This window comes from Heloderma suspectum, chromosome 2, assembly GCF_057233095.1.
Source record: "Heloderma suspectum isolate Gila_16-S chromosome 2, 16-S_ref, whole genome shotgun sequence".
In the NCBI taxonomy this organism is placed as follows: Eukaryota; Metazoa; Chordata; class Lepidosauria; order Squamata; family Helodermatidae; genus Heloderma; species Heloderma suspectum.
Window position 1 is genome coordinate 94213449 of NC_139459.1, and position 11331 is coordinate 94224779.

Below are 11331 nucleotides of genomic sequence, written 5' to 3' on the forward strand. Positions count from 1 at the left end.
CTCCAGCGTGTGACCACCATTTGCATAATCCCCCGCGATGATGCAGCATGGATGACTTCGTACCCACCTTACAACCCACAAAGTGCAGTAGAAGTTTCAGTGTGGGTATGAAGCCCCATCCCCCCACCCCGCCTGCTGCGTCCTGTGCCAGGTTTGGACAACATGCCAACCTGTGCTGCATCGAAGGGGTTAATAAAATGGTAGTCTTGTGTGGCATGTGCTGGGGCAGGGGGAGAAGCCATGATGGTTTCTTCCCCCTTGCTCGATTGTCCAAACACATCCACTGTGTTCCTTTGACACATATAGGGCTAAATCCAACTTTACATGCGCAGATGTCCACTTATACAACAGGAGTTTGCCTTCCCCTCCCTCCTCTCTGTAGCTCCCCATGCGTGTGTACACACACACACACACACACACACACCCCTACCCCTGCTCAGGCGAGTTCCCCCACCCTCCAGAGCAGATTCAGGGAAGCATGGAGGACTGCACGAGGAATGGGGAATTGGATACAACTGCTTCATCTCACTTCAAGCAACAATGAACTGTTGAAATATCTGTGGTGTACTGCTTATCACTGCCCTTTTAGGGAATGTTGAGATGGGTGTTCCCTAATTAAACTCTAATTTGCTATGATTTTACTCCCTGGATTACTAGATACTGTGTTATTTTGACATTTACAAGGAATGCACATGGTGGTACAAACCTACATTAATTCAATGCATGCATGGAGTTCATGTGTATGCAGCTGTACATGCATGGAGGTGGTCTTGCCGCCGTGCTGTTGGGAGCCGTACTTTGTTGGGATTTCTAAATGCACAGGGAGCCCTACATAAGAAGGAAGAAGCCCTCCCTACATAAGCTGCATGCATGTAGACTCCATGCAGACATTCATTTGAAAACATGCAGTTTGGGGGTGAGAGCTGCCACTGTGATCCTGCTCTCTCACATATGTTCACTGCTTTATATATCATAACAACAAGGGTCATGAAATTCAAGTTCAACTTTAAAAAAGTCATATCATGACAACTAAAAAGTGACACGCGCATTACTGAATGACCCACTGTAACTCTTGTCACAGAATAAAGGAAAACAAATGAAAGACACTGCCTCTTCTCACAAGAGGAAAGGGGAAAGATTAACATTTTAAAATATTAGTGGTAAGTAGTTTCTAAATTAATTGTAGGGTCAAGGTATTCTAAGTATCAAAATATAAATACCCCAAATTCCCAAGTTCTGAAGTCAGGACACAACGTTCTGTGCTCAGAATAAATTCTCAAATTTCACAACAGTTTTGCTCATTCTGCATTGATTTATGTAGTCTCCAAAGTATGCTTGGTGGTGTGTAAAAGAATCCACACCCTGAGGTCTTAAACTGTAAGTAATATAGGCAGGGCAAAACTGAAGTTTAAAGAATGACTGGCTTCATTCAGCCAATATTTTGAGACCTTCTGAGGAATAAAGGAAAGAAAAGGTGGAATGAGGAAGAACAAATAGAAAATAAACAGGAGCTTTGTAGAGCGTAAGGGGGCTATGCTTCAAGGCCCACCGGACATCTTGACAAGTTTTAAACTTTCAGAAGGTACAGACTGCACATCCTTAATCAAAAGGATTTGGAACTTCCTTTAAAAATGGACAAAATATGCACCTTTTGATATATGTATATGTTGTGGGTTGACTGAGAACTGTAACTCTTTTTCTTGACATAAAACTGCACAAAAAATATCTGGAGGTTCCTGACTGTGCATTGCACCCCTGCAATTATGACCAGTCCTGGGTACATGACCTTTTGTGGGAAGAACTTCAAAACTGGCAGAACAGCTAGTGTAGCAGAATCCTACATATCTTTAAGATGGTATTTCATTGAAGCCTATATTTTTTATAGATTACATCTATATAAAAGTTACTTCTATTTTCCAGCACAGACTGCTGTCCAGCTGCTAAAATATTTCTTCCAAAAGCTTCCTTTGCATCACTGAATGAAAACATGGCTGTTGTAGGCCCAGTTCAACCGTAACAATCTTGGTCTAATAAGATCCTTGTGCCTGTGTGCTCTGTAAATAAATTACAGTTTCCTGTTACACCTGAAGCAGAAAACTCTGTCTTATTCTCTGCTTGCAAACCAGGATATGATCCTAGTTTCAGATCCTGGTTTGTAAACAGAGAATAATCAACCATTTCTTGGTATGGATGTAATGGGAAACTGTAATAAATACCTAAAATATTGAATTACAAAGCAAGAGAGAAAGAAGGGTGCAGGCACAGTGGTTATTCTCAGTCTAATATACCATGGTTGATTAACAGCATCAGCCAAATTCCAGCATCATATGCCTTCAGATTAGGCTGTCTCTTTTCTATCTTTTAGAGGGGAGCTACATTGTGAAACTCTTTTCCCCCTCCAGTCTTTGAATTAGTTCTGGTAGGGAGAGTTACTAAAATATCTAGATGCTTAGAATGGTAACAATGCTATCAATCTCGTAGTCTGTTTTCAACACATGTATTTGGCAACTTATGTTACAAAGTATTGGCTATCAGTTGAACATTCCAACCACTTTGTGACTTGATGGAATTTGGGCATATTTAACTGTCTGGACCAAGAAAACTTGCCCAGATGGAAAGTGATCTAGGAACATGCCAGAAACAGTCATTCATCTTGTTCTGTTTGTTCCCCTTAAGGTGGTCTTGGAGGACTTGCAAGTCTGAGTAGCCTAGGCCTGAATACCTCAAACTTCTCAGAATTACAGAGTCAAATGCAGCGACAGCTCATGTCCAATCCAGAGATGATGGTTCAGATTATGGAGAACCCCTTCGTTCAAAGCATGCTTTCAAATCCAGACCTAATGAGACAGTTAATTATGGCTAATCCTCAAATGCAGCAGTTGATACAACGAAATCCAGAGATCAGTCATATGCTTAATAATCCTGATATAATGAGACAGGTATGTTAATAGTTTGGTCTGTAAAGTAGGTGTTCGATCATAGTTTTTCATAGATCTGTATGCAGATTCATCTTTGCATATTATAAACAAATTCTTTGATATATCTTTAACATAATATAACTTAAAGATATTTACACAGAGTGTGTTTCATTTGATATTTAAACAGAAATTGGACAGAATTGTCTTGGTTTTGCCACTCCCTGACACTCTCATATATGAACACATGAAGCGTCTATATACTGAGACAGACCATTGGTCCATCTAACCCAGTGTTGTCAACTGGCTGCAGCAACTCTCTATGTTCTTAGGCAGAAGCCTTTTCCAGGTCTGCTACTTTAGATCCTTTATCTTAGGGGTGCACAACCTGCTTGGCCTCAAGGGCCACGTTGTATGTCTGCTGAGGGCAATACATGTGTGCACACACATGCACCCTCTGAGTTGCTGCGGGAGGAAGGCTGCAGCCTCTTTTTCACCCTGGCCACCTTGACCCGATGGCTGCTTTACCATTACTATTAGCAGCAAAGCAGCGATCACACCAGCACACCATACTGCCACTCTGCCACGGTGGTATTTTGGGGGGCAGAGGCCTTATGGGGGCACCTGCAACCCACGGACCATGCTTTTTGCACCCTTGCTTTATTGGAGATGCCATGGATTGAACCTGGAATCTTCTGCATCCAAAACATGTGCTTTACCACTAAACTATGTTCCCCTCTACACTTGTTCAAGCCCAACACAATCATATTGACTACATTCAGTTGATCATCCAAGGCTTTGTGCCTTGTGAAGCCATGGCCATGTGCACCATCCCCCCCGCCCCCCTTCTCCTGTCCTGGCTTATTTTCCAGGACAGGAGAAGGTTCATTAACCAATCAGAGTCCCATGGATCAGATATAATGGGTTAATCTGGCGTAATGCAAGCAGGGATATTCACACTGAAGTCAGCATGTGATGGGAGAGGCAAGGGAGGAGCACACAGCTATGGTGCTTGTCCACGGCTTCATAAACTATGAAACCATGGACATTTGTATGGACTACTGTGACGATTGCTAAAGGTCAAGAATACACAACCCTTTTGGCCCTGAGGGCCATACATGATGTGGTGTCAGGAGTTTCATGCATGCACAGAACAAAAAAAGAGTGGTCTGTTTTTGAGGATCACTTGACGGGAGGCATATAGACGGCTAGCAGTCAGTGGCGCCAGAAGCAGTGGCAGACACTGCAACTACAACAGTACAACTAGCAGGAAATCAGTGTGGGGGAATTGGGTGTTTGGGGGGGGGGGTCAGGGCACCCTGGGGGAGGGCACTCTCAAGGCCTTGAGGGACTTTGGGTTGTGCACCCCTGCTATAGAGGAAAAACAGCAATGCCCGCCTCCATGAAGTATCGTAATTTTTTTTTTCTAGTCAGTAAATAGAACTCCTCTCTTCATTAATGCAAAGTTTTGAGGTAGCTATTGCAGTTTAACTACTCTACACATCCAAATACGTTTTTAGCTAGTTCCATGCATCCAAAGAAGCTTTGGACTTCTTATTTTGTTTATCTATTTGATTTGTGTCCCACAAAGAAAATGGCAGTCATGGCTGTTTTTGTCAACAGTTTCTTCCATACTACATGGCTAACTGCTTTTGAAACTGAGAGATTCAAAAACACTTTGTTAGAGCTAGAGTGCTAAACAGTTCTTTAAAAATATCCTTTCTACATTTGCAAGCCTTTGTACCTAAAGTAGCTCTTTGGATCCAAGTCTTAAAGTTTTAGAAGGGCTGATCTTCTAACTTGAATTGCTTTATTTCTCAGACTTTAGAACTTGCTAGAAACCCTGCAATGATGCAAGAAATGATGAGAAACCAGGACCGTGCCTTGAGCAACCTTGAAAGTATACCTGGTGGTTACAATGCTTTGCGGCGTATGTACACAGATATACAGGAGCCAATGCTAAATGCAGCACAAGAGCAGGTGAGCACTGATTGTGATCAGTCCTGAAAAAATGTTTAAGCTGAGGTAAATCGTTGTACTTCAGGAAAAAATAAGGATGTGTTTTTGCTTGGGGTTTAATGCCTTCACTTTATAAGGACAGTACCAGATGTTACGCTTGACCTGGAGCTCTCCTTGCAACATTTAGGCACACTTAACTGTGTCACTTCCCTGCCAGTTTGCAGCCACTGGCATAGAGTGATGGTGAGAAAACACATGCCGTGATGGTACCATGGCTTAGATAATTGTGCCTAAATGTTATGCTGCAGTGGGGACAGAATCATCACAGAGGTGCTTTTTTTGGCAGCAGTCCCATAGAGGAGGAAAGGCTTCAGAAATCCTGAATGTTCAGTTTGAAGGTTATCTTCTGCTTGACAGTTGAATATAATATGCTGTGTAAAAATTAAAAAACACTTGTTCACTTAAGTGTTCTAAATTTATTATATTTAAAAGATTTATAAGCCACCTTTTACGAAAACTCCTCCCAAGGTGATGTACAAAATTTAAAACTTCAAGACACAAAACAATGATGATGATAATAAAACAGTAATAAAAATGTTGCTGATTGTTTTAGCTATACAGGTGTGCTCTGCTACTCAAGCATTTGTTTACCTATAGCAAAGGTGGTGCTGGGCACTCCACTTAAACTACACCTGCCAAGAGAGAGCCCCTAATAAGAGGCAAAATACAGCTCATGTATTTTGAGCAAGGAAAAAAAACTCTCTGCAGCTCTCCTTGGCTGCTTGTGGTGGTCTGAATTCTACTACTGGCCATTGCCACAGCAAAATCTTGCACTGTGGCCTTGAGCAAGATGGTGAGAACCCTTCTAGGGGCCATAGTCTTTTAACCAGCAGCAGCAGTGAAATCATGGTCATGGAACTCAGTGCTTCAAAACTATTACTCTTGAATCAGAATGTTGCTGCCTAACCCTGTTTATTGATTTAAAAAAATCTTTCTTTTAGTTTGGAGGCAACCCATTTGCTTCATTAGTAAGCAATTCGTCATCTGGTGGGGACAGCCAGCCATCTCGCACAGAAAACAGAGACCCTTTACCAAATCCTTGGGCTCCTCAGTCCAGCACACAGAGCTCTCCAAGCAGTGGCAGCAACAGTGGAGACAGTGGGGGAGGCAGTAATGTTGGAAGTAGCAACACGAGCAGCACTGGAAGCACTGGACCAAGCTCAACCATGCCAAATTTGGGACCTGGTCTGGGAGGTATGTTCACTGTGTAGCAGTTCTGTTGGCTTCCTTGGAAATAGCCCCAAAGGCCATGCTTGTTAGCCCTTTTCAAACTTCAGTTTGGACTTGAATTAATTTGGATTGTGGGTTAAATATAATCTTTCAAGGAGTTATGGCTACTGTCCACTATAAACCAACATGCTAACTGTGATTTCTTTTTTGCTGTTGATTTGGATGTGTGTTTGGTCATTGATGAAATGCTGTTAACTTTTGAGAAATGGGGCCACATCTCTGAATTGCTGAAAGATGGTTCTTCCTCTTTAAAGCTGGTATGTTCAACACACCTGGAATGCAGAGCTTGTTGCAGCAAATAACAGAAAACCCGCAATTGATGCAGAATATGTTGTCTGCTCCCTACATGAGAAGCATGATGCAGTCATTGAGTCAGAACCCTGATCTTGCAGCCCAGGTAAGTCCTAAAGTGCATACTAAATTGGAATCCAATACTGCAATTTCTAACAGTTGGTAAGACATCCTAGGCAATACATCTACTGATCTATTATACAAAGTCTCATTTTAGATAGGGATGATGATTATCACTGGATTGTTGTAGCTGGAAATTATGCCTAATTAGCCCTGGTAACAATGCCCAGTTTTTATATGCCACAGTGGGTAGAACTTTACATCTCTGCCTTTAATATTTACCCCCTTTCACTTTTCTGGCCAAGAATAAGAGTGTGTGAGAGTATTTGGGTAGGGAGATTATCAAGACTAGACTGGAGTAAAATTTAGGGCCAAAACTAGATGTGATTTTCATGTGATTTTTTTAGCCTAAATCTAGGCATGTGGAGGGGGCTGAGCCTATTCAGGACCATAGGAAGAGGAGGGCTTTAACTCTTTTCTTCTGTGGCCCCAGTTAAAATCAAGCCCTCATGCCTGCTATTCACAATGGGCAAAAAGTTCCCATTGCAAATATCAGCTGCAGGTGTATGTGAGACTGTGATCAAGACTGTAGCAGGAAAAGGGTTAAAGCACCACTCCCCCCCCCTTCACTTCCAATCTGATATTGTGCCCCAGCCTCCCCATGCCAATCACTTAGGTTGTTAAAAATATGGTGTGCTGGCCAAATCGCATGAATAAAGCAGCTTGTAGTTTTGCCCTAATTGTAGCCAGGTTTAGATTTTGTACTAGGCTTTGGGTTTTCTGAAAATTGGCCGATAGATGAAGATGGTATGGCTTCCAACACACTTTTCCAATAGAAAAGTAGAGATACCAAGCATCATCTCAGTGTAGCCTTACTGAAATTTTTATTCTGCAGCTTTATACTGATAAAATGTTCACTTATACCTACAGATGATGCTGAATAACCCTTTGTTTGCTGGGAATCCTCAGCTTCAAGAACAAATGAGACAACAAATCCCGACTTTTCTTCAACAAGTAAGTCAGAAGATGAAACCAGCACCGAACCTGTTAGTCACATTAGAAATCTTACCTCAGTACTCTTTGGCTAAAAGCTCTTCACATAGGCCATTCATCTGGAGACTGATCTTCCCTTTGTCATTAGCGAAGAGTGGTTAATTCACCTCTCTGAACTCCCCTGTTTCAAAGGTGGAGCCATCATGCAGCTACCTAAAGCATTTCTCCGATCTGTAGGGAGATGTATAATTTGCACAACCAAACATTTCTCCTTTATGTGCATGGACTCCTCATCTTCAGCAGTCATATTTAGATCTATTTCCCTACATTTGTACTTTTCATTGAAACTAGACCTGCAGAAAACAACACCTTCCTCTTTTCGTTCCTTCCTCTCCCAAATGGATTTGAATGTCACAAATGTTTGCCAAGATGTTGATGTTCTTGCTAGTGAAAACTAAGTAGCATCTGTTTAGAAAGACCCTGACGTAGGAGAGCCACATCGGTGGTAGAATTGAGATGCTTTTTCACTTTCCACTTCCCCTTAAAAGAAGAAAAAGGAAAAAAAGCTGAAAGGGAAAATAGTTGAAAATAGGAAGGAGTTTTGTGATTGTTCTAAAATAATCATTAAAACACATCTACACACGTTTTTGCACATCATGTGTTTCTCTTAATAGATGCAGAACCCAGATACGCTATCTGCAATGTCGAACCCTAGAGCTATGCAGGCTTTGTTACAGATTCAACAAGGTTTGCAGACTCTAGCAACAGAAGCGCCAGGACTTATACCTGGGTAAGGCTCAGCAGTGCTTTTTTATATTTAGAGTTTATGGTTTGCACATTTGCTACTAATATATTAAGCAGCTTGCTTTTTAAGTGTTTGATCTGCACTGGTTGCCAGTTGTTTTCCAAGCTCAAGTTTGAAGGTGTTGGTCTTAACCTTTAAAGCTTTAAGCAGCTTAAGGTCTGGCTATCAGAGGGAATGCTTGTCTCGTTGTGAACCTGTTGAGTTATTAAGATCTGCACGAGAGGCCTTTTTGAGGACAGCCCTGCTTGCAGAGGTCTATTTGTTGGGCATGCATGAAAGGGGCATGCTTTCTCCTGTATAAAGTGTGGAATGCTCTCCCTTCAGAGCCAAGTTGGTTCTCAATTCTTTCAGCTTTTTGGAGTTAAGACACATCTCTTTAATTTGGCCTTTCAAATTGTAAATAGTGGTTTTAATATTTCAATGCTGTTTTAATATTTTAAAATATTTTAATATTTTTTTTCTGTTTTTATTTGAATTGTATACAAATTCAGATAAACATTTGAATCTGTGTCCAGTTCAAATTAAAAACAGGTGACTTTTATGGAAAGGATGTTTATAAATGTTACAAATAATCAAGTAAAGGTATATTTTTAAGGTAGTAATTTCATGAAGAATGGGGCATGTGGGTGCTTCCTGTACAGTGGTCTTTGTGTTACAAACACAATTCCTAATTGATAATTCCATGTGCTAAAATGGGGCATGATTTTTGGTGTTACCTAATGAAAATAACTTGAATGTTTCTTCTCTTGCAGATTTAATGCTGGTATAGCTGGATTAGGAAACTCTGGATTAGGTAGTACTGGATTAGGGAGCACTGGCATTCCTACTGGAACAACAGTGCCCACTTCCATCCCAAGTGAAAATACAAGTCCAGCATCAGGAACTGGTGAAACTGGGCACCAGCAGTTTGTCCAGCAGATGTTGCAGGCACTTGCTGGAGCAAATGCTCAGGTAAAATAGTGGGTGGCTATGCTCTGCTATTGTAGTTGCACTGTATCACTGAAATAAGCAGCCGGAATAATTAGTACAAAATGTGTCGGATACTTCATCTGTGAATGGGCTTGAAAGCTGTAAATTGGAATGGTGAAACAATAGCGTTTTTCCCCCCTTTGCTCAGGAATCTGCTTAAACTTGCAGCTGAAGGCCAGTTTAGAAGCATACTGGGCCCTTGACTACTTCCCTGAAGGATGGGTCCCCATCTACTGTGGGTGAGATAGCTGGGTTTTCCTTCTTCCAGTTGAAGCCAAGTAGCTATCGTCCCTAAAACGAAAGGATAGAGGCATAAATGAAATCTGGCAGCTAAAACCTTAACTCCAGGAAACAATGCCAATTCCTGAAAGCCTTGTCAGAAATCTAATCAATGTTTCTGTGTTCGCAGAAACAGGGGAGAAACTTTTGAATCCCAGTATTTTTATAGCCAGTCTGTCTTGTCTGTTGGCAATTGTTTGACAAATTCAGGCAATTGTTTCAACACTTTTTCCAAAAGGCTTTTGACAAAATCCCTCACCAAAGACTCCTGAGAAAATTTAGCAGTCATGGAATAAAAGGAGAGGTCCTGTTATGTATCAGTAACTGGTTAAAGAACAGAAAGCCGAGTAAGAACAAATGGTAAATTCTCCCAATGGAAGGGTGTAAACAGTGGGGTCCCACAGGGATCTGTATTGGGACCAGTGCTTTTCAACTTGTTCATAAATTATCTGGAATTAGGCATGAGTAGTGAAGTGGCCAAGTTTGCTGATGTCACCAGATTATTTAGGGTGGTTAAAACAAACAGGGATAGCGAGGAGCTCCAAAAGGATCCCTCCAAACGCAAAGAATGGGCATCAGAATGGCAAATGCAGATCGTTGTAGGCAAGTGTAAAGTGATGTACATTGAGGCAAAGAATCCCAACCTCACCTATACGCTGATGGGATCTGGACTAGCAGTGACCGACAAAGAAAGATCTTGGGGTTGTGGCGGGCAACCTAATGAAATGTTGACCCAGTGTGCAGCTGCTGTGAAAAAGGCAAATTCTATGTTAGGAGCAATTAGAAAAGGAATAGAAAATAAAACTGTCAAGATCATACTCCCCATATACAAATCTATGGTACAGCCACACTTGGAATACTGTGTACAGTTCTGCACACCACACCTAAAAAAGATACTGTAGAGTTGGAAAAAGTACAGAAAAGAGCATCTAAGAGAGCAGTACTGTGGCCCCTGAGCAAGCATTGGATTCCCCCTTCTGAGGTGGGAGACAGCGCTCCAACCTCAGAAGGAGGAGTCAGTGATTGGAACCTCCTCCCCCGCCCCCTTGCAGCCAGTGCAGAAAGAACCATGACAGCTGTCCTTCAAGGTCGGAAAAGCAACCTCAGAGGAGGAAAGGGGAGTCCCAGTGAGGGGGCGGGGAGACGGAAGAGGCCAGGATACAAGTTACCCTGAGCCGCTGCCAACCTCCTTCCCTCCCCCTCTGAAGGATCCTTGCTAGATGGGCTAAAAAGCCCGTTGAGCGAAATCTGCAGGCCAGGAGGACATGGAGGTGAATATCACCACCACCACTCCTCCGACTTCACATTGGATGATCCAGTGCCTGTGAGTTCAGGGGCTTTCAGTCATCAAGGGCACAACTCCCTTATGAGGAAAGATTACATCTAGGACTGTTAGCTCAGAAAAGGTGAGTAAGGGGAGACATGATAGAGGTGTGCAAAATTAGGCATGGTGTGGAGAAAGTAGATAGGGAGACATTTTTCTCCCTCTCATAATACTAGAACTCAGGGTCATCCCATGAAGCTGATTGGTGGAAGATTCAGGACAGATAAAAAGAAAGTACTTCTTCACACAGCACATAGTTAAACTATGGAATTCACTACCACAAAATATAGTGATGTCCGATTTGGATGGCCTTAAAAGGGGTTGGACAAATTCATGGAGGATAAAGCTATCAATTGCTACTAGTCCTGATGGCTACATGCTACCTCTAGTATTAGAGGCAGTATGCCTGTATACACCAGTTGCTGGGGAACATGGGCAGGAGGGTA

General features: G+C 42.1%; 1 protein-coding gene across 1 annotated transcript in view; it reads left to right on the forward strand.

Annotated features, from left to right (window-relative positions):
- Positions 1-11331, forward strand: part of UBQLN1 (ubiquilin 1) — a 35122-nt gene that overhangs the window by 22378 nt on the left and 1413 nt on the right. The window contains exons 4-10 of the mRNA XM_084834226.1: positions 2677-2939; positions 4737-4895; positions 5876-6128; positions 6419-6561; positions 7446-7529; positions 8183-8298; positions 9066-9264. Coding sequence (XP_084690352.1) covers positions 2677-2939; positions 4737-4895; positions 5876-6128; positions 6419-6561; positions 7446-7529; positions 8183-8298; positions 9066-9264 — 1217 coding nt within the window. The remainder of the gene's footprint in view (positions 1-2676; positions 2940-4736; positions 4896-5875; positions 6129-6418; positions 6562-7445; positions 7530-8182; positions 8299-9065; positions 9265-11331) is intronic.